At 39.8% G+C, this 24,136-nt stretch overlaps 1 protein-coding gene across 4 annotated transcripts in view; it reads right to left on the minus strand.

The window, feature by feature from the left end:
- The window catches only part of cdc42bpab (CDC42 binding protein kinase alpha (DMPK-like) b), an 87,866-nt gene that overhangs the window by 40,825 nt on the left and 22,905 nt on the right, over window positions 1–24,136 (minus strand). For all 4 annotated transcript variants that reach the window (XM_046836624.1, XM_046836622.1, XM_046836623.1 and 1 more), the window contains exons 3-12: window positions 23,201–23,284; window positions 22,818–22,913; window positions 18,569–18,717; window positions 3,464–3,557; window positions 3,142–3,342; window positions 2,773–3,021; window positions 1,736–1,815; window positions 1,139–1,299; window positions 630–752; window positions 396–529 (exon numbers count right to left, since the gene is read on the minus strand). In XM_046836624.1, the coding sequence (XP_046692580.1) occupies window positions 396–529; window positions 630–752; window positions 1,139–1,299; window positions 1,736–1,815; window positions 2,773–3,021; window positions 3,142–3,342; window positions 3,464–3,557; window positions 18,569–18,717; window positions 22,818–22,913; window positions 23,201–23,284 (1,371 nt within the window). The remainder of the gene's footprint in view (window positions 1–395; window positions 530–629; window positions 753–1,138; window positions 1,300–1,735; window positions 1,816–2,772; window positions 3,022–3,141; window positions 3,343–3,463; window positions 3,558–18,568; window positions 18,718–22,817; window positions 22,914–23,200; window positions 23,285–24,136) is intronic.

Consider the following 24,136-nt stretch of genomic DNA (forward strand, 5'->3'; position numbering starts at 1 on the left):
CTCTTTAAGACGACTCGTTCGTCTGAGTCACATTAAAGACTCGTTCAAAATGAATGAAACTTTAATGAATGACCCATAAACTAGTCTGTAGGCAGAGGGATGGGAAATGGAGAGATTTGAGCCTCCTGCTGGGCAAATAATTCATACTTCTCCACAATATCATTCGTATAGAGGAAAAAATGTACAGCACAAGCTTTTTTGATAGTAAATTTGTAATTTGTTAGTAAAACCACTATGCATTCTTTCATATGAAACCACTTCTTTTGATCAATTTCATGCTGAACAGTGGGTACCCCAAAAACAATCTTTCTCTGTGCTGTTTTGTTAAATACTGAGCTAGAGTTTACTATTCCTACACTAGCTGCAAATATTTCCATCATGAAAACAATCTGCACCTTGTGCAGGTTATCTTTCTCCAGTGCAACAGCCTGAAGCTGCCTTTCCAGGGTCTTTATCATCTTTGAGGAGTCGAAATCTTTCCGTGCCACGTTGGAATCCTCAAACTGCTGCTGCTCTAAATGACCTGAATCTGTGACACACACCAGAAGAAACAAATCCAAGCATTATATATGTAGAAGCAGTAGATGAACGTGGTTTAAAACTGTTGCAGGTTGGTTCGGATCTTTTACCTGCAATCTGCTTTTTCAAGATGTCTATCTCACTCTTTAGGCTTCTTATTTCCACCTCTTTGTTGGCACCAGGTGGCACATTTGAATTGGTGTGCTGCAAAGCCTGTACTGTCTGTGTGGCCTCTGCAGCAGGGAAAATGAATTTCATTGATGAGTATCATGTTAAGTACAAACAGGTGTGTTTTGACGGTGTAAATATTTTTGTGTATCACAGCCAGCTTGTATTTTTTGATTCCCTTTGGATTTACTGTCCAAATATGCAGAACAACAACATTCTGTCCTTAGGCGCAGTAGCAGTGTCATATTAGCTATACGAGAATAAAGTCATTATTTTTAATATGAAGTCAAAATTACGAGAACAAAGTTGCAGCAGCACGAGAATAAATACAGGCGACGTCGGAGACGTCAAGCACTGCCGCTCTCCCCTTCACCAATAAATGAAAGAACCACTTAAAGTGCCAAATGTTGTATATTGTATATATGTATTGTATATATGTATTTCTGCCCACCCTGGAGCTTGCGGCTCAACTCTGTTTTCTCCTGCTCCAGCCGGCGGATTCTTCTTTCATACGCCTCCGAGGCCAAGCTGTCCTCCAAGGTTCTCTGGACACGAGAATCCACCCCTGAAGAGCCTCCAGAGTCTTTCAAACAGCCCCGGTCAGACAGAGAGCTACACACACACACACACACACACACACACACACACACACACACACACACACACACACACACACACACATATACAACCACACAGAACATAGCAGCAGCTTCTGAACAAAAATACACAACACTAATCCTGGCAAATAGAACACCACAAGCCACACATATCTAATATCAAAAGACTGTCAATTTCAAATAAATATGGATGGATCTGCTTGTTTTCCCATTCGCATTTAAATAGCAAGGGAAAAATGTAAGCACCCGAAAAACCCACATCACTACAAACCGAAGCATATACTGTTACACGTAACTCGACATGAAGCTTGAAGTTGTATAGCGGATTGTGCAACGGTGACAAATTCCTCTTTCGTGATAACACGCTTCAGATCACGGCAGATTTCCCCGAAGTGTTTTGAGGAAAAGCAACCCACACACTGAACACTTACCATTTGCTAGTGTAGGTGAAGCCAAGAAACGGGAGATGGAGTCCAGAGAAGGCCGCGTGGGAGGGTGGAGGCATCGTCTCCTACGATAATAAAGCGCTAATAAATCAGTTTTTTTATGTACCACTTTAAAATGAATTGCATCATTATGACTTAATGGTTCCTACGGTGACTTGCATTTAAAGTATTGCATTCAACTCCCTTGAACTGAGATTGCGATTTTAGAATATACGAAACTGCATTAGTATTCAACCCTATTACAACAAAACTGTAAATGTAGCATCAGAAGGTGCATAATTAGTTAATAAAATGATCTAATTTACATGCAATTACATTATCACATCATCTCAATATAAAGTGAAAAAATAGAGGTTGACTGATCGTGGATATTACCGATACCGATAGCAAGGTGGGATCGTACTTGCAGATAACCGATTAATCATCCAGTAGTTTTTAAAATAGACACTGGATAAAACCAAACCAACATAACACTCCATGTAAAATAGTACTGTACTTATTACAAAGAAATAATAAAAACAGCACTACTTTGGAAAATGTGCTAAAGGAAATAAATATGAATATAATTATTTAATTATTAAATTATACATTATAAATATAACATAGCGCTCTCCGTGCAGCGCATCGTCTCATGTGTAAAAACAAACAGCACGTGGCATCAGTGATTCACCTCTAGAGACCAGAAGCCAGAAAAAAATATCGGTATGGATTTTTGCTAATAGCCAATAGTTCCAGCAAACAACTAAAAGTAAAACCAATTAAACGGCCGACCTCCTGCAAAAAAAAAAATCCCAAAAACCTTATACTTGATGACATAAACTAACTGAATTATTAAGTCAAAAAGTTCTGGAAAAGCATAAACAGCAAAGCAAAAAATGACCTTTAAACAAGCTACAGAACACCATTAAATCCAGTTTATTAGTTAATATGACGTAGAATGCCAAAAGGAGATCTTCTACCAAAAATTCAGTGACTGGGTATCAAGGGAAAAGAGTCTAGGGGAATACATTTCCACAACCTACCAAATTCTTCAGGCAGTCATCCTCCACGTCAAAGTTGGATGTGTCGGTGGGGCTGCTGACTTCAGGGATGTACGGAGCCTCGCAAGTGCGGATGTCATCCCATCTGATGCCTAAGAAAAAGGGGTGACTCTTGAAGTCCTCGATGCCGTTCTGGCCCAGTCGGTGCTCACGGGAGCAGATCAACCTGCGCATGAGGTCTTTGGCCTCCTCAGATACATCGGACACCTGGGTGGGAAACTGGAAGCGCTCCTATGGAGAACAAAAGGATAAATGTACCTTGGTACAAGAGAATGATGACCTCATTGAGAAGATGAGGCAACTAGACAATGACTAGACAGAGTTACAAATTATCAGCATTTCTTTGCCCACCTTATGGTTCATGATTTTGCCGTACGTCTCCACTAGTGACTCGGCGTAAAACGGCGTCTCTCCGTACAGCATCTCATATATACACACTCCCAGAGACCACCAATCACACTCTGGCCCATATTTTCCTTTCCCATCCTCCATGGCCTGCAGGATCTCAGGAGAGATGTAGTCTGGAGTTCCCACTGCAATCGAGGACTGCACCTGAGTGAAGCACAGCTCAGAGTTACAAACTGCATCCATCAGTGAGCCTCAAGCTCTGGGAATCAACAATAGAGCTCTATAACGCTGCACCTGAATCTTAGTGCACAATGGATGGACTTACTGTTCCGTCCTCCATGAGTTTCAGACAGGAGCCAAAGTCTGCCAGGCGAATGTGGCCATTCATGTCCAGCAATATGTTGTCGGGTTTGATGTCCCTGCACAAAAAAAAAAGGTAAATCTTGACACTATTAACAAGCAAGGTTTATTATTAGCATGGCAGCCTTAGGTTTAAAAACTGTACCTGACATTGCTATTATAAGGTGGAAACAAGTTGATTTTAGAAGAAAGAACAAAGAATCGCTTCATGGAAATTCCTGAGATGGTAGAGATGTGAAAGTCAGAAAGGACATTCGGTGCTTGTGTGGTGCTGCATGACCCATTAACAGCATTCATTCATTCAATCATTCGTTGATTCATTAATCTGAATTCATTTCCCCTATCAGTATTACTGTGGCTTACAGTAATTATATTACACAGCTATGTATATTTTAAAATATCAAACTAAGTTTCTCTGGAGATACTCAGACATTTAGGTGCAGTTATTTGGAAATTCAGTAATTTCAACTCTTCATTCTTTATCTCATGTTTCAAAGCTTTTTTTACTGTTATGATTCGTTCTCATAAATGTTCTGGTGTTTTTTGTGCTTGAAAATATATTTTTTACCATTAGCTAGAATTTGACTGCTGCCTAGCCAGTTCTGTTAGTGACTGCTAATGACCAGCAATGCTAGACCTGGCGTTAGCAAAGAAAACAGGATATCTTAGTTGATTACTGTATCTCAGTGGTTAAGATGCTGGGTTACTAATCAGAAGGTTAGGGGGTCAGGCCCCGGTTTCGCCAAGCTGCCACCCTTGGGCCCTTGAGAAAGGCCCTCAACCCTCTCTGCTTCAGGGGCGCTGTATCATGGCTGACCATAGGCTCTGACCTTAGCTTCCAAGCAAGCTGGGATATGCGAAGAAAGAATTTCACTGTGCTGTAATGTATATGTGACAAATAAAGGCTATTCTATCTATCTATAGAAGGTTAAATGGCATGAACTACGTTTTGCGAAGATTCTGTTAAATTAAAAATCTATTCAGTTAAATAACATAAATGTTTCACTAATTTATGTTTAAAACTGCTGTGTGTAAGCTGTTGTGCAACAAAATAATACTAACAATTAAATAAAAGTCAAAAATGTCATTTTTTAAAAATATTAATTTGCACATAACACAACAGCTTATGAGCAAACAAAATGTTTATACTGTATTTATATTTGTATACGACAAAGTTTATATACATTTCCCAATTTTTAAATTAATTCTCATAAAAGCCTGGTGAGTTTCAACATGGAATATTTCCAAAATATCCAAAAATATCCAAAATTCCTGGACATTTTCTGCCCCTTTTTGCAACCCTAGTTACCACACCAGATCATCTGTCTCCTTATCCCCCTGTCCATTACATCTGCCTCTTTCAATTCAATCTCCTGCATGTCTTCCCTTACCAAATCCATAAACCTCCTCTTTGGTCTTCCCCTTTTCCTCTTTCCTGGCGGCTCCATCCTCAGCATTCTTCTACCAATATACCCCATGTCCCTCCTCTGGACATGTCCAAACCATCTCAATCTAGCCTTCCTTACCTTGTCTCCAAAATGTCCTACCTGCACTGTCCCTCTAATAAACTCATTTCTAATCCTGTCCATCCTTGTCAATTGCAATGAACATCTCATGGACAGCAACCCAAACAAAACAAAATAAAATTTTCAGTTCCTGTAAACTCGGTGCTAATAAACCTTTTGCCCTGCTCTAGTATAAATGCTTATGCTCCTAAATCAGCTTGTGGAGCAGATCTGAGGCAAGAATTGTATGTACTAAATATGATACCCTTGTTGTATGATACAAATATACGCCTGTGTAGTGTTTGAAATGTGTGACTGTACATTTGTAAAATGTTTCACACTAATTAAGCAAAAAAAACAACAACACTATATTAACAAAAGTATTGGAACACCTGTCTTTTCCAGCCATGTGTTGTTCTTTACCACAAAGTTGGAGGCACACAGTTGTACAGTAGGGCAAATGAATATTTGATACCCAGCGGTTTTTTAATTATCCTATTTACAAAGAACGGAAAGATCTGTAATTTTCCTCATAGGTACACCACTGTGAGAGACAAAATAAATAAAAAATCCAGAAAATCACATTGTATGATTTTTAAATAATACATTTAAATTTTATTGCATGAAATACCATATTTTTCGGATTATAAGTCGCTACTTTTTCCCTACGCTTTGAACCCTGCGGCTTAAACAACGAAGCGGGTAATTTATGAATTTTTCCTGACCTGTGTTCTGAGCTGCATGGCATCGGGAGAAAAAAAGTTTTTTTTCAACGCACGCCGATGCCAAAAGATAAACTCAGGAGAGAAATAGTTGTGAAAGGAAGGAGGAAGACAGTGAACAATGACTTACTTGGTCAGCTACTGTTTAGATACAAGCCGTTGTTACGCGTTGAGTCAGGGTGAAGGGAGAGCTCACTAACTCCAGTTGCAACAGAAATCATATAAGCATAGACAGGTTTCCAAAACTCGTGCTTTTTTATTTTTCTTGGCAACAGCGTTATGGGTTAGTCAAAGAAACAAAGAAATCAGCATCAGAAAATAATAAGGACATAATCCTCGTCTTGAACACACGCAGTAATACTGGAAAAATGCAGTGGCATGCTATTCCCAAAATACCGCTATGCTCCTAAAGGAAGCGCAAAATATTTCATGTGTGTAACTTGTCTTTCGTTAAAGCCTGTGTAAAGTAGTGTATACCTGTCTATAAGCCGCACTGGCTGTGTATAAGCCTTTATGTCCGGCTTATAGACAGGTGCGGCTTAATTATGTTAAAAATAAAAATATTTGTATAATTCAGCTTATATATGGGTGCGCTTTATAGTCCGGAAATTACGTTAAGTATTTTAATCACCTACTAACCAGCAAGAATTCTGTCTCTCACAGACTTGTTAGTGTTAGTTTTCGACTAGTTTTTTAGTCTTTAAGAAGCCCTCCTATCCTGAACTCGTTACCTGTATAAAAGACACCTGTCTACACACTCAATTAATCAGACTTCAACCTCTCCACTATGGGCAAGACCAAAGAGCTGAGGACACTAGGAACAAAAGAGACTTGCACAAGTCTGGGATGGGCTACAGGACAATAGGCAAACTGATTGGTGAGAAGGCAACAGATAAGATAGGACCACATGCATCTAGAAGTAAACTTTCTGATTATGTAGCATCTCTGGATGATGTTTCTATCTCAGTGTGTACAGCAGTCAAAGACCTTGGTGTGATTATTGACAATAGTCTTTCCTTTGAGGCTCACGTGAATAATATTACCATGATCACCTTCTTATACCTTGGAAATATTGCTAATATTAGAAATATGATGTTGTTACATCTAGATTAGACTACTGTAATGCTTTACTGTCTGGGTGTTCTAATAAGTGCATAAATAAGCTTTAGTTAGTTCAGAGTGCAGCACCAAGAGTCCAAAAGAAAATATTACTACAACACCCCTGTTTCATTAAGTCTACACTGCTCCCAATTACATCTCGCATTGATTATAAAATACTACTGACGTATAAAGCACTTAACGGCCTCGCACTGCAGTATCTGAGTGAACTTCTGTACCATTACGAGCCCCCTTTGCCAACTTAGATCAAAAGGTGCAGGCTATTTGTTGGTACCTCCAATAATGACGACAACAGAAGGGGGCGGATCTTTTTCTTATAAAGGCCCACAGTTATGAAACAGCCTTCCAATCAGTGTTCTGGACTCAGACACAGGTTTAGTGTTCAAGTCGAGGCTGAAAACATATTCAGTTTTTTATCAGTAGATTTTTTCTTAGGTAAAGGAAAAGATCTGGAGGATAATGGATATAGAGTGTTTGGTGAACTGGGATATTTGTATGCTGTCACCCCCTCACTCTCACACATTCTCTCAGGTTTGTTGACGGTGGTGTGGTGGGTCATCTCTTATCCCAGAGATCCCTCATGTCTGTGTTACTTTCTGGTTCTCCCTTTTAGTTATACCGCCATAGCAAATCTTGCCGGAGTCTCCAACTGCACAGTGTCCTTATCTTTTACACAACAATAAGGACACATAATAATCCATATCCTTCTCTCTCTCTCTCTCTCTCTCTCTCTCTCTCTCTCTCTCTTTCGGTCGAGTTAAACATGCTCCTGAGGTTCCAGTGACCACTGTTTCTGCCCCTCTCCCCTCCGTGGATCTTCCCACTTCATCCAGGCCTGCCTCTGTATAATGTCCTCTTCGACTGGAGGCCACTCTGTACAGCTGTGAGCTGTGGATGGTTTCTCATCAACGCCTTGGGTGGTTCTATGAAATTCCGGAGTAAGAAGGGGAGCTTTGAGGATGGATTTGGACTGTAGTCAATGTCAACTGACTCAGGACTACAGTTTGCTTCTGATTACTATCACTGCACCTCGCAACATTGTTTATCTGTAATAAATGGACATTCGGTGCAACCCAGATGAGAATGGGTTCGCTCTTGAGTCTGGATCCTCTCAAGGTTTCTTCTTTACACCATCTCGGGGAGTTTTTCCTTACCACAGTCGCCACCGGCTTGCTCATCAGGGACAAACTTACACTAATAAAGAACACCTTATTCATTCTTTATCACCACATTATCTGTGTAAAGCTGCTTTAGAACAATGTTCATTGTTAAATAGGCTATACAAATAAAATTTACTTTAATTGAATTTAACTGTTGGCGCAATTATTAGAAAATGGATGAAATTCAAGGTGACTGTTAATCTCCCTCAGACTGGGGCTCCATGAGAGATCTCGCCTGGTGGAGTATCAATGATCCTGAGAAAGGTGAGGGATCAGCCTAAAACTACACAGGAGGACCTGGTCAATAACCTGAAGGGAGCTGGGACCACAGTCTCAACGGTTACCATTAGTAACACACTACACTGTCATAGATTTTTTAAAAACCTGCAGCGTGTGCAAGGTCCCCTGCTCAAACCAGCACATGTCCAGGCCCATCTGAAGTTTGCCAACTACCATCTGGATGATCCTGGAAGGCATGGAAGAAGGTCATGTGGTTAGATGAGACCAAAAAACTTTTTGGTATAAAATTCACCTGCCGTGTTTGGAGGAAGAAGAAGGATAAGTACAAACCCAAGAACACCATCCCAACCGTGAAGGGTGGAAACATCATGCTTTGGGGTTGCTTTTCTTCAAAGGGGACGGCACCATATTGAGGGGAGGACGGAAGGGGCCATGTATCGCAAGATTTTGGGAACAACCTCCTTCCCTCAATAGGAGCATTGAAGATAGGTCGGGGCTGGGTCTTCCAGCAAGACAATTACCCCAAACACACAGCCAGGGCAACTAAGGAGTGGCTCAGAAAGAAGCATTTCAAGGTCCTGAAGTGGCCTAGCCAGTCTCCAGACCTGAACCCAATAGAAAATCTATGGAGGGAGCTGAAACTCTGTGTTGCCCAGCGACAGCCCCTAAACTGAAATATCTAGACAAGATCTGTATGGAGGAGTGGGCCAAAATCCCTGCTGCAGTGTTTCAAAAATGTTCAAAAAGTACAGGAAATGTCTGACATCTGTGATTGTAAACAAAGGTTTTTGTACCAAATATTTGGTTATATTTTTCTATTGTATCAAATACTTATTTAATGCAAAAAAATGGAAATTAATTATTTAAAAATCATACAAAGATTTTTTTTATTCTGTCCCTCACAGTTGAGGTGTACCTATGATGAAAATTGCAGATCCCTCTGTTTTTTGTAAGTGGGAGACTTAAAAATGTCAGTGTATCAAATATTTATTACTTATTTGACCCCACTGTATATGAGTCTTTGGAACACAAGATAACACAAGAACAAAGAAACCTATTCACAGGACTACACAAAGTTAACAAATGCAGTACAATAGGACGATAATAAGAGCTAAATGTGTACAAAAAAAATAGAATAATTTGGCCATTTCATGCTGCTGTGGATTGATAAAATAACCAAAGTTCAAGGCATGCGTTGTTTAATGGGTTTGTTTAATGTATGTTCTTTCTTTGTTTACAACATGAAAGCACAAATCTCCAGCACTAAGATTACTTTCTCTGTGGCAGGTCAGTTACAGCTGGGCTACCATTGTCTGATGATATCTCTTGTCCCATTTCTACCATCTCATTTTTGTCTTCTGTTACATCTGCATCTTTTCCTGAGTTTCCTTTCCTTTCATCACCAGTATGAAGAAGTTTTCCCAGACCACCTCTTTCTCCACAATTTCTCACCAGCACTGTTTTTAGACTGGAGAGCCGCTCTGTGTATTTTCTTATCATAGTCCTGCTGTGCTCTTTTTTTTTTGTTCTTGATACCGATTTATACGCTTATTCCATGCATTTTTTCCACTTGGCAACATAATCACTGTATGAAGTTCCAAACTCTCCTGGCTTCCGTTCAAAAATCAAATCAATATGCAGCCTTGGGTTTGTCCCATACAGAAGGTAGTATGAAGCGTACCCAGTTACTTCATTTCGTGTGCAGTTATATGCATGGACTACCTTGTTTAAGGAGCTCTTCCAATCAGCCTTGCCTTGACTTGGCATGGATCTGAGCATTGATATCAATGTTTAATTTAACCTTTCCACCTCCACCTGTCCGTTTCCAGCAGGGTGGTATGGTGTGGTGAGTGAGTGTTAGATATCACAGAGTTCCATAATTTGTGCAAACAACTTGTTCATAAATTTCTTTGCCTGATCATGGTGGAGTTTGGTGGGAAATCTGTGCCTGAGAACAATGTAAGCAAAGATCTTGGACGTTTTGTTTCAAACAGCTACACACTTTGGTAAAACAATGTTCCACATCACCCCACATGTAAGGCCAATAAAATCTCTCTTGGATGAGACTCAGTGTGTGCTCCACTCCTTGGTGCCCCATTTCCTCATAAAGCTCCTTGAGGTGTTTTCTGGGCAGCACTATCTGTTTGTCCTGCTAATTGTCAACATAGTATTCCTCCCTGTCCAGGTATGACTTTCTTCTCTGCTTGTACACAGTCACCACATTGAAGTGGTCTCATCTCACCAACCTTGGCCAGAGATCTGCTACCACATACTCTCATACTTTTCAGAGCACTGTATCTTCTTCTTGGTCCTGTTTCAGTTCCTAAGATTTCACTTTCTGCATCTGTTTTTCCACTTGATCCTGATCTACTTTAGAACAAATTGTTGTTGTAGTCATTCGGCACATCCAAGGCCTCTGTTCATCCGACTTCACAAGAAGTTAGATTGATAGCCGCGATAACTCTTGGACTGGCCTTATGCAAACAGGCCTGCATTTAATATTAAGAGGCATCCTTGACAGTACTTCAGCATCTCTGTGTTCCGGCCTGGTCTATATTTGATGGCAAATTGTAGTCAGCCAACTCTGTCATCCATCGGTGAGTGTTGCCATTGAATTTGGCCATGGACAAAACATATGTTCAGGGGTTAATGTCCGTATAGACCACAAAGGGAGGTTGCATAATATAGGTATTCACAAAATCGTTCAAACGACCCATTTCAATGCCAAGAATTCCAGTTTTCCATAGTGCAAATGATATGACATGCTCTTCAAACTCACGGTAGCCTAAGATCGAAGGGCTCAGCCGGAACTTAAGAAGCTGACTGTCATTAAGTTGAGCTGTTTTTCGCCCCTTTCCCCTTTTCTTTCTTACTGTTGACATTTTTATGGCTTGCTCCATTTTTTGAAAGCTTCTTTGTTGACAAAAATTCATACAGAGGTTTGGCAATCTGGGAGAAATTAGGAATATATGCGTGATAGTTTGACAGGTCACCCATTGTTTAAGGCTTTTGGTCCATTATTGTTCGCACATGTGCAATCTTTTTGGGGTTCCATTGTGTAACACACTTTCAACACTATTTTTCCCAGTAACTTTACCTCAGCCTTCTTTACTATAAGCTTTACCCCATTTACTCTGGTCCCAACATAGCACTTCTCTGACATCATTGAGGTGCTCCTCAAATGTCTTACTGTGTAAAAGGTTATCATCTAAGTATGGAAGACGGTGTTATCTCTGAGTCCCAGCAAGCATGCCTCCATACTGCGCTGGAACTCAGCAGTCCAAAGGTCCTAAGACAGTCTGAACGAGATCTGGACCACTTATAAAGTCCCCGGGGTGTTATGAAAGCTGTGATGCGTTGGCTGCCCTCTTCCACAAACCCCTGCAAAGGAATGTAGCTGGTGTAGGTGGCAGCTCTGACCTGCTCAGTCTTTCCTCTTTGTTCAAGTTCGGCTTCCAGTTGTTAAATCCTTTGCTGCAGAAACAGTTTCACGGCCAAGTAAGCAATCATACCGATGAGGAATGGATCTGGAAAAGCCAGCCGAACGCATGACAGAAAGTTTGTGGATGTCACAGCTTGATCTAGTAAAATAGGTATGTGATTGCAACAAAATCCCTTGTAAACAGAATAGGAACAAGGAGTTAAGTGGCAAAAGTACACCAGCTGTGTTCATAAATGCAGTCCCATTCCGGCACACAGGCTGAAATGTCGACCAAAGAGTTGGTTAGCGAGCAGTCAAGTGACATCTACAGGCAGAAAGGCAAAGAGGCACCTGCAATGGAGGGGCCTCTTTGCCTTTCTGCCTGTAGATGTCACTTGATTTTATTTTTTTTTAATGCATAAGATTTTATGCATTAAACCCTTCATGAATTCAAAACACAACTACCAAAATTTACTAAATAATATAAAATTAATAATATAAAAAATATATATAATTTTACTTATCATGATTATCTTTTAAGCCACACACTACTGCCTCGCCACCATGTTGGCAAAGCAGTATGTTTTGGTCACGCAATGACGTGAGTGACCAAAAAGTTCATTGTTCATAAAGCCAGATATTTTATTTACAACAGGAACTTTCTGAACTGCTTCATTCTTTATCTCATCCGCTTCAAAGATTTTTTAAAACATTATGATTTGTTCTCATATATATATTATGGTCTTGTTTTTGCCTGAAAACATAATATTTTTACCATTAACTACAATATGATTGCTCTCTACAAAGTTGTGTTAGACTGCTAATGACCAGCAATGCTAGTCTAAACTGGTGTTAGCATTGAAACATTAAATTATCTAATTACTGTATAGCATGTATGAGGATGGACAGGATTAGAAATGAGTTTATTAGAGGGACAGTGCATGTAGGTTGTTTTGGAGACAAGGTGAAGAAGGCGAAATTGAGATGGTTTGGATATGTGCAGAGGAGGGACATGGGGTATATCAGTAGGAGAATGCTGAGGATGAAGCCACCAGGAAGAAGGAAAAGAGGAAGACCAAGGAGGCAGTTTATGGATGTGATGAGAGAAGACAGTTGGGCTGAAAGAGGCTAATGTAGAGGACGGGGGGGAGGAATGGAGACATATGATCCGCTAATGGAAGAAGCCAAAAGAAGAAGACTGTATAGCATGTAAAATGTTGGCAAATTAACAAAACTTGTCCCAACACATTTCTTTTTTCAAATTAGACAGAATTCATTCCTCCCATGAAGAGACATTTTCTACAGGTTTTTGCTTTCTTCAGTATATTGAAAGCTTTTGTTGAGGTACAGTCAGCAGTTTGTTTGCTCAGGTTCATCACTGCAAATTATTTCAAATTATATATATACTATTTTTTTCACACGCACACACACACACACACACACACACACACACACACACACACACACACACACACACACACACAGCTTACTCCATTGTGTAGCAAAAGAAAGTCAATGCAGATGATGATTTGAAGCTCTACCATGATAAAATGCTACGGTGAAATGATTGGCTACTCGGCTTTGGACCTTGAATACCAGAGGTGGGAAGTAACAAATTACATTTACTCGCGTTACTTTAATTGAGTAGTTGTTTTGTGCAATTTTACTTTTACTTAAGTATGTTTTGTTTGAAGTATTGTACTTAACTACATTTTAAAAGCAATTAGTTTGAGATTTGTATTGCCTTGTCCCCCACCTCACCCCCAGTTGTTAAAAAAGAAACCAATATTTTTTACTAAAAATCTATTTTAATTGAGTAGATTGTTAGACCGGTAACTTCACTTTTAATTGAATTAAAAAATACAATTTAAAAGAAGCAACAGTACATTTACTTGGGTAGAATATTTTATTACTCTTTTCACCTTGGGGAATTACAATAATACAGAAGTATATTAACATAGAACAATTACAATTGAGTATTTCTTTTTCTGGATCATAAGCAAATAAAGCTGAGGTGAAAACCAGTGTAAAACAATTTGAATAACATTTTATGCTGGAAACTTGTGTGACTCAAGACTGACTTAGTTATTAAGCCTTGGCTGTCCCTACAAGACTTCCCACTCCATAAACCTACTGTTATTTTAAACGTGTCTTTTTAAAGATATATTTAAAATAACAGCGCAAGGTAGACGAGTTGCCGGTAAACCAATTACTGAGCTGGAAGCCATCAGCACTGAGTCATCAACAAGCTCTGAGCAAATAAACAAACAGGCTTCCACTCATGTATCTACATTAACACAGGTGTGAACAAATCAGCCATTCAATGCAGAACTCATCGTTGTCGACATGCATGCTCTTTCAGAGCGACTAACAGCTCAACAAACTTAAAAAAAAAAGACACTTATAGTGTCTTACAGGCATCTGAAATGGTAGCTCACCGTCAAGCACTGATCCTACAGAGCTGTTACATGCATGAACACTGATGCTGGAAAATCGTTACACCACCCAAATTTCCCCTCAGGGACCAATAAAGTCTGTCTGTCCATTAGTGGAAGAATTTCAGAGGATTGTGGTTGAGGTGAGGATACACCACAGAGGGGTGTCTGGTCCATCAGAAGACAACATGCACACACTCATTCACACCTTGGAGTAATTTATCACAGCCTACCAGAGGGGGAGAACCCAGAGAAGAGCCCAGAGAGAACCCATAGGGGAAACTTCTAATTAAAAATAATTGCGTAGTTATTATGGCAAGCTAGGCCTAGCTACATGTTTAGCAATAGCAAAATATTTTGATGACATTTGTTTGTATTGAAAGCTCTGCTGTAGCTACAGCCTTTTCGAATCATGCTATACAAAGAATTAATGCAATCAACTAGTGAAAATGTTGCTTTCATTTCCCAGAGTATGTTTTTTCGATAATTTCTTATAACTGCATTTAGGTGGAGCACAGTTGAAATTGAAGTTCCATGGACTGGTGGAAAATTGGCAATCTATGCTAATACAATCTATGCCGTTTTTTTACAGTAACCAAAAGAATACATGAAATATCTTGAGCAACAAGACACAACCAGAACCTAAGCAACTATAAGCCTCATCTAACAACGCCAGTCATGAGGCTCTAGCATCGACACCGAGCTAGGGTCATGATCCTGTCGTGGTGCAGTGCTAATCCATTTGTTACAGACTTGTGGGTGTGCTTCCTGTCATCCTGGCTACGAATAAGAAAAAGAAGGTGAATGAGACAAAGAAGGGGAAGTAAGCGAGGCAGGGTGTTAATTCCGCAATGAAATGACTCTGATTTGCAAATTTTTCGTGTAAAAGCTCCATGAATCCATTTTCGTTCAACATCTCTCAATCATTACATTAACCTCATGATGAGTTTGTCGTTTTTAAAATGAAACCCACTGCAGCCTGAGGGTACTTTGCTAGTTTATCTGCATAGCCAGGGAGTGTCATGTGACGCTGGTGTAAGGAGCGAGTCGTTAGAGTTTTTTTTGTTAACCAAAACCGAGCTCAGCTCCTGCGATCGCACACATGGCCCTAATCAATAACACAATGCGCATATGGCTCAGGTCAATATCCTGCTGTACACACACACAATGCAGTGGTCACGCACCCCCTTAAAAACACACACACAACTCACAACACACACAGAGACACAAAGGGCCAGATGCAGCTGTGTCTGGTGGAGAAGGGTTCGGTTGTGGCTACAGAAACATGCGCCACTCCTCTTTGCCGAGGGTTTACTGAGCACAGCAGGAGCTCATGCAAATAGCTGGGGCAGGAGAACACAGCTCTTAAACACCGCACTTCTCTCTCTAGTTTGAGAATTAGCATTATCTTCACACAGTCAAGTATGGAGGCATTTAAAGAAATCAATAGCCAAAATGATTACACAAAGAGAGTAATATTTGTAAGAAAGCCAATAAACACTGCAGCATTTAGGAAAGGGGATTTTTCTTTTACTTGATGTATGATTACAATAGAGTGAAATTATTTCTTTGCATATCCAAGAGATGTTACAACGCTGGTGTTTGCCATAATATAGCGCAAGTGAAGTACAGGGAATTAATGGCCTTGCTCAAGGGCCCCAAATCACTTCTGTGGCATCTAACTTAGGATTTTCTTCATTCTCTTGTCTTTGCCTGTCAATACAACTATTCAAAAATGACTTGAAATCTGGGACCTTTTTAAAACATTCCACTTCAAAATTATTGGAATAGAAAAGTCAACTCGTGTTTTATTTGTTTGTTTTTTGCTGTACAGTCTGTACATTTACTTGGTCTTAGAAGACATTAGGGTTTGAAATTCATAAGACGAACATGGGACGACAGAACAGAATTTCAGCTTTCACTTTCCGATTTACATGTTTGAACACACCCACTTTTCAAGTGACTGAAAATATTGGAACATGTGACTGACAGATGTTTCTTGTTTTTAAAAAGGGTAAACCAACATGATGACCAGAGAGATGTCTTTAAGAGATAAGAGAAAATGAAGCTTGAAATTGAGAAAAGAGAAAAAATTTAAAAGAAATAAATAAATGGTCTGTCACACAATGTTTAACACATCCAGATGTAAAACCAACCAATAAAAGCTGAAAACTGGATGTGTGTAGCAGCAGCCGTGTATAGCAGCCACTAAGAGTAGTCCTTGCCGTTGAAATACTTTTGGAGGGGACGTTTCGAATGAGGTTTAAAGAGTGTGTAATGCTGCCACTTCTAGCCTGTATTTATTTACTATGTACTCACTGTGTTCTGTTTTTGTGAGCTCCAATTTGGATATTTTCTGTCTGACTTGATATTTTTACTAAACTACAAATATACGTCAAGGATGCCTGTGCGGTAGTTATTTTCATATGGCAGTCAGCATGAACACACACACACACACACACACACACACACACACACACACACACACACACACACAAATGCTCTCACACACAAGCTGTGTAGAGATCTCTGGAGATCTGGCCACACCGTCCCCACCCTCTTATAGCGAGATGTGCCAAACTCTCATGGGAGCAAACTGACCACACCTCATACCCCATCATTACCGCCTCACTGCTTCCCCCAACTAACCCCAAAACCGGCATGCAATTATCACAGCAAGAATAGAATGTGTGTGTGTGTGTGTGTGTGTGTGTGTGTGTGTGTGTGTGTGTGTGTGTGTTATGAATGTGTTCATAAACATGAACGCATGTAAGAATTTGTTTATGTGATTTAGAGGGTGTGTGCATGTGTGTATACGTGTTTTTGTGTGTGTTGGTTTTTTTGGGGGGGGGGTAGATAGATGGGTGTTGTGTGTTTCTCTCTGTAGGTTCGATTCCCACCCTTCATGAGCGCAAACACATCAATCGCAGACAAGCTCTGAGCTACCAGTGCACGTCTTGAAGTCAATGAGAACGAGCCACTTCCTGTGTATTTCCAGCGGCAGGTTTCCCAGCACCACTCACACGTGTGTCTGTGTAACTGAAGAAAATCCTGTTACACCACAACAGTGTGCCAATTTGCCCTTTGTCAGGGCTGATGTTTCACGCTATGTTTCACACTCCGAGCAAGATTGGGACCAGATAAGATATCTGAATGGCTATTTTTATTTCTTTTGTCACTTAAATCATCTGCTGGTGGTTTTTGAGACACATGCATTGACCCTTGTATGTAATAAACTAGATAAAAGGCAAACACACACAAGAATTGGACAGCAAATGATCGCTATAAACAAATAAATTAAAATTTTTTGGCTTTAACAGAAGGAGCTGAAACAAAGAACAGGAGAGATGATGTTAGCAGACTGCCTCACCCCCACAGGCAAACATGGAGGTGGAAGCTTAATGGTTTGTGGTTATTTTGGAGACTTATTCCAGGTGAAAGGAAAACTGAACCAACATGGCTCCCATTCCATACTTCAACAAACACCACGCAATTCTATCTGGACTGTGGCTCATTTGAACCAACTACAACATGCAACAAGACAACTAGCCAAAATATATGCACAAGCTCTGTAAGTGTTATTTAGAGAGCAAACAATTAGCTGGTGTGTTTATATATCATGGAATGGCCTGCCCAGTCACCACACCTTAATCTTATTGAACTGCTCTGGGATGAACCAATCGAATGGATCGAAAGTTCAGAAGGAAATCTAGTGAAGAACATCTTTGGCAAGTTTTACAAGAGGCACAGTATTTCAGATGAATGTTTGGAGAAACGAAGTGAAGTTATTCATGCTAAGGGAGGGTTTTTTCTTAAATAAAATAAAGCGGAACATCTGTACATTTGTAATGTTGTTTTGTCTTCATACCAGTTTGTTACATAGAAACAAAAGGAACATGCATGTGTGTTTCTAAAAGGATTTGTATGTTAAATCCCTATTAGAGTACAAATTAAAACCAGAAATGAGATTTCTTAGCACTAATTAGATGTATTATTTCTACTTGAGAGAAAGGATTAATGAAAACATGTTATCTGTTCATATATAAATCCTATTGTCAGTGTTTCATGATCACAGCTGCTACATGTATTTTTGGTTCTTAAAAAAAAATACATTGTTCAATAAACACTTCAGGGCATCCCATTATTATTAACAGGTTCAAGAGCTGAAACAAAAAAAAAAAATCTAAATCTAAACCAAAAAAACTGCCACCTGCAGCTTTGCTTCTTATTTGCATCCATTCAAATTCATTGAGTGGCTCCACCCATTTTACTTTGTCCTACGGTCATTTGGTAAATCTCATTACAAATAAACGGCTTCTACAGTGACTGATGCTCATTGTTGAAAGTCATTCGTTTTTTATGATTACAAGTAAGAAGATAACTCAAGTAAAATCATCCCAACTCAAGGCGTGGTCTCAGTAAGAAGCTAAGCTAGGCAACATAAGCTAGCAAGAAACAGTCACCTCACCTGTGGATGTAGTGCAGCTGATGTACAGAGTCAATAGCCAACACCATTTCTGCCAGGTAAAATTTCGCCATGTCCTCAGGCAAGCGATCCTCGAACTTGCTGAGCAAAGTCAGCAGGTCACCGCCGACGTAGTAGTCCATCACCAAGTACTGCCGAGAAAAGGAGAAAGGAAAAGCTCATATGAGAATACACAAGACAAGGATAATCAAATGCATCGGAAAATCAAACACATCACTAGGTGCACTTCCACTAAAGTAAACTAATCCTCAGGCTGCGTTTCCATCCTGCTCCAGGAAACATGATTGTTATGTAAAAGAATCACAGCAAGTAAAAACCAGTATTATAATGACCAGAAGAAGTAGGTGATGCAGGGTCAGCAATGCTAGGAAGCCTCAAGGACAGACAGGTTTAAGGTCTTTACCATATCCCTTAGCCCATAGCTCTGACCCTGTGATCATCATCTCAGAGTCTTTTGCTACCTCGGATGTGAGAATTTAGAGCTTGGATTGAGGTCAGACTAGCCAGCTAACTGTGACGAGTCGACACTGTAGAGTCGGTGTTATACATTTATCAAGGAAGACGGTTGTGTGGTATTTGATCTAAATTAATCTCTTGTTTATACTAGGGATGTGCGTCTCCATAACTGGCCGATACATATGTAGCAACTACTGATGCAATGTGATTCACCCCTATTATGATGCAGTGCGATCTGTTTTCGATTCCATTCAACACAATGTGAATTGATGTAAAAAAAAAAAAAAAGATGCTATGCGATTCAATGGTACAGATAGTTTACTTTTATTTATTTGGTCCAGACAGACAGCATATCATGAATTACATTTAAGTGCCTTCATTGTAGTGCAAAAAACCTCTGCCATGTAATCTGTATTCTTTGTGATTCTCAGGACAAGCCGCAGTCTCCGTAGTGTTGTGATACATCATGTTCATGTAGCAGCAGCGGTGCTAAAAGAACGTGCTTGAGAAACAGTCTAACAAGGAGAAATCGAGCTACATATCAAATATTGGTCAAAATTATTGTATAATAAAAGTATTGAGCATCTAATATTAATTATATATAAATAAATAATTTTGTTATAAATGCAAACGTCTATCTAATGCATCACATCTTTATATTTTATGCCGATTAACCTTGCCATCCCTTGTATATACTGTACAATTCATTTAGGTGTAGGAAGTAGTGCACATGCAGGAAGCAGCCATGTTTACATGACGTTCGCTGAAATTGAAGTTTACAAGATTTAAAATTCCCAAACTGAGGGAATTTTTCTTTGATTCTATCCTGGTTGGAGGTCAGAAATTATGAGTTACAACCTCTAGTCCAGGGGTCACCAACCTTTTGAAACTTAAAGCTACTTCTTGAGTACCGATTCAGGTGAAGGGCTACCAGTTTGATACACACAAGTCGAAATAAGTTCTGAAATAACGAATTTGCTCAATTTACCTTTGATTATATGTTATTATTAATAATGAATGATATTCATCTATATCTAATCATCTATATTTTAATATTGTCATTTTCCAATACACACCAATGCAAGTGTGATTTAAAAAAGAATAGCAACAAAAAAAATTTGTTGCAGCTCACTGGTAAGTGGCGCTATGGTGAGCTATTTTTAGAAAAAGCCCGCGGGCGACTCATGTGGTCCCTGCAGACGACCATGTTGGTGAACCCTGCTCTAGTCCATTGCAGCACTGAGCCACTAGGAAAACTGATTTATGTAAATGTATACACTCACTGGCCACTTTATTAGGTACAGCTGTCCAACTGCTCGTTAACGCAAATTTCTAATCAGCCAATCACATGGCAGCAACTAAATGCATTTAGGCATGTAGACATTGTCAAGACGATCTGCTGCAGTTCAAACCGAGCATCAGAATGGGGAAGAAAGGTGATTTAAGTGACTTTGAACGTGGCATGGTTGTTGGTGCCAGACGGACTGGTCTGAGTATTTCAGAAACTGCTGATCTACTGGGATTTTCACGCACAACCATCTCTAGGGTTTACAGAGAATGGTCAGAAAAAGAGAAAATATCCAGTGAGCGGCAGTTCTGTGGGCGCAAATGCCTTGTTGATGCCAGAGGTCAGAGGAGAATGGCCAGACTGGTTCCAACTGATAGAAAGGCAACAGTAACTCAAATAACCACTCGTTACAACCGAGGTATGCAGCAGAGCATCTCTGAACGCACAACACGTCGAACCTTGAGGCGGATGGGCTACAGCAACAGAAGACCACACCGGGTGCCACTCCTGACAGCTAAGAACAGGAAACTGAGGCTACTATTCGCACAGGCTCAACAAAATTGGACAATAGAAGATTGGAAAAACGTTGGCTGGTCTGATGAGTCTCGATTTCTGCTGCAACATTTGGATGGTAGGGTCAGAATTTGGCGTCAACAACATGAAAGCATGGATCTATCCTGCCTTGTATCAAGGGTTCAGGATGGTGGTGGTGGGGTAATGGTGTGGGGGATATTTTCTTGGCACACTTTGGGCCCATTAGTACCAATTGAGCATCGTGTCAACGCCACAGCCTACCTGAGTATTGTTGCTGACCATGTCCATCCCTTTATGACCACAGTGTACCCATCTTCTGATGGCTACTTCCAGCAGGATAACGCGCCATGTCATAAAGCGAATCATCTCAGACTGGTTTCTTGAACATGACAATGAGTTCACTGTACTCAAATGGCCCCCACAGTCACCATATTTCAATCCAATAGAGCACCTTTGGGATGTGGTGGAACGGGAGATTCGCATCATGGATGTGCAGCCAACAAATCTGCAGCAACTGCGTGATGCTATCATGTCAATATGGACCAAAATCTCTGAGGAATGTTTCCAGTACCTTGTTGAATCTATGCCACAAAGGATTAAGGCAGTTCTGAAGGCAAAAGGGGGTCCAACCCGGTACTAGTAAGGTGTACCTAATAAAGTGGCCGTTGAGTGTATATAGTGTATACACTTATTGATTGGCATTAATGGCAATATTATAATAGACATTTCAGGCTACTTGAAGCACAAAAACCTATTTTTAAACCTAAAAAACTAAAACAGTGTGAAAAATTCAGGATTTAAAAAAAACAGTTCAATTAGTGAAAAAAGTTTTCTGGGAAAAGTTCATAAGGTGCTTCCTGGAAAACATAGCAGCTTTTTCTCTATTCTGGAATTTAGACTCTTCTGAAAATATGACTTCCAGTTACTGAAACATCCCTTTTCCCTATATCTTATTCCTTTCCTGAGAATCTTTTATATATTTAGTGTTCTCTGGATCCTACTTTCCTTCATGGTCTCTGTTATTGGGTTTTTTTTAACGTCTCACTAGCTAAAACAACTATGCTTATCCTTTGCATTGCACCGTGAGGTGTGAGCTCCAGCTCCATCACTCCTTAACCCAGACCTATTTCCTACTTCACACTCAGTGTACCATCTTAAATACCTTACATCCTCTGGGCATGCTTCCTTCTTGTACTTTTCCCCAAAACTGCATGCCACGATTGCTTTACCGTTAATCGCAATAACTTTCTGTGGTCAGCAGACTGTAAACCTAACAGGAGCGGTCTGCCAAGCCATGATCGTGCCGATCTACTTGTAAAACAGTCCAAGCCATCAGACGCTAAGAAACACAAATCTTTGAGAGCCAGTATAAGAGCGTTCCTCTTTGCAGCTACGTAAAATCTAGTTGAATCGCAGTGATAATCTACAACACCTCCCTTCCTCTTTTTACTGCTCCATAAACACAGACATGGGAAAGTCTGTCTCAACAGGAGTCAAAAACATCTACATCACACACACACACACACACACTTATATACACACACCAGCTGGGATATTATTTCCCCTGAAACATTCTGTCTATAATAGTAGATTCATGCACAAGCCCAATGTTTCAGTGACAAAGCTTATCTGATATCAACAGCTGGACAACAGAGAGAAATCACTGCAGTTTTTTCCTTTCCTTTTCTTTTTAGACATCATACATTTTTTTATCTATTCAAGAACCAGAAAGCTCATTGACACTTGCACACATTGCTCTGTTCAATAATCCAACAATATAACTAGCCAACAAAATGGGTCTCTGGAGGACTAGTAGTTAGACTCCAGGTTAAATTCCTGACCAAACATCCATTCGGTGATGTGCACAAGTCACAAATCACAAGAAATCAGGCCAAAATATTATAATAATAATTACTAGCCAACAAAATGATGGTATTATTATTTTTTTCTTACCAAGTTGTTCTCATCCTGGAAGGCATAATGTAAAGTAGTGATCCATTGGCTGTCCCCGTTTACCAGAACATCCCGCTCCTCCCGAAAACATGCCGTCTAAGAATGGGAAAGGGAAAAACTGTAAGAGGAAGTTCATTTTCATACTATTTCTGAACAACAATTCTTTGTTCCTTCATCTGTGTAAAATGAAGTGTAGAATGAAGCCCAATTATTATAACTAGTAGCATGTATCTAGAAAAAAGATAAGTGTAATGCTGATCTCCAGTGTTGGATGATGCTGATAAAGATACTCCAGTTCAGTTGAAGGATAATTATAAAAAGATTGTTATGCTTTAGGTCCAAAACCAAAAAGTGTTACATTGGAAAAACAAAGTAATGCTTACCTCAGCCCTCTTCAGCATCTTCCATTTGTTTAAAATCTTCATAGCAAACACTTTGTCTGCATTCTTCACCTTCACAACAGCCACCTGTGAACAACAGAATTATCAATAAAGTCAACAATAAAGTCTTTAAGGGGGGGAAGGGGGGGGGGGGGGTTTCATGTCTCTCATCAGAATTGTCATTGAACTCTATTGTATAATAAATGGGATTGTTTTTCATTGTACAATAAGTTTCACTGAACTAGAGCTTTAGAAATATAACTCCATTAGTTAAGCAGATTACAGAGTCATGTTTTCATTTAAATTATTTATTTTATTTGAGATATTATTCATTCATAAATGAGAAGAACATGACAACATTCAATTCAATACAACACTGATCAGGCATAACATTTGCCTAATATTGTGTTGGACCCCCCCTTGCTGCCGAAACAGTCCCACCCTGTTACCAGCATTAACTTCTGTTAACCACTGTTCTTTCCTTGGACCAATTTTGATAGATACTGACCACTGCAGACCAGGAACATCCCACAAGAGCTGCAGTTTTAGAGATGCTCTTATTGCAAATGCTCTCAAATCCTTACGCTTGCCCATTTTTCCTGCTTTTAACACGTCAATTTTGAGGACAAAATGTACATTTGCTGCCTAATAAATATTTCCACCAATAACAGGTGCTATGATGAAGAGATAATCAGTGTTATTTACTTCACCGCTCATAATTTTTAATGTCATAATGCTATGCCTTATCCATGTATAATGATTTTTGGCCCATTTTTAGGAAATGTTGGGTGTCTCTGCTTGAATCTGTCCGGCTTTCTCACCTCTATATCCAAATACTCTGCTTGTACAGTCATCTGAAGTTTGCTAACTAGCCAAGTCTCTATAATGTGCAACCTTGATTCCAAAGTTTGTGTCCTCCAACATGTCTACACTGAAGTT

Source organism: Silurus meridionalis, chromosome 23 (assembly GCF_014805685.1).
Source record: "Silurus meridionalis isolate SWU-2019-XX chromosome 23, ASM1480568v1, whole genome shotgun sequence".
NCBI lineage: Eukaryota > Metazoa > Chordata > Actinopteri > Siluriformes > Siluridae > Silurus > Silurus meridionalis.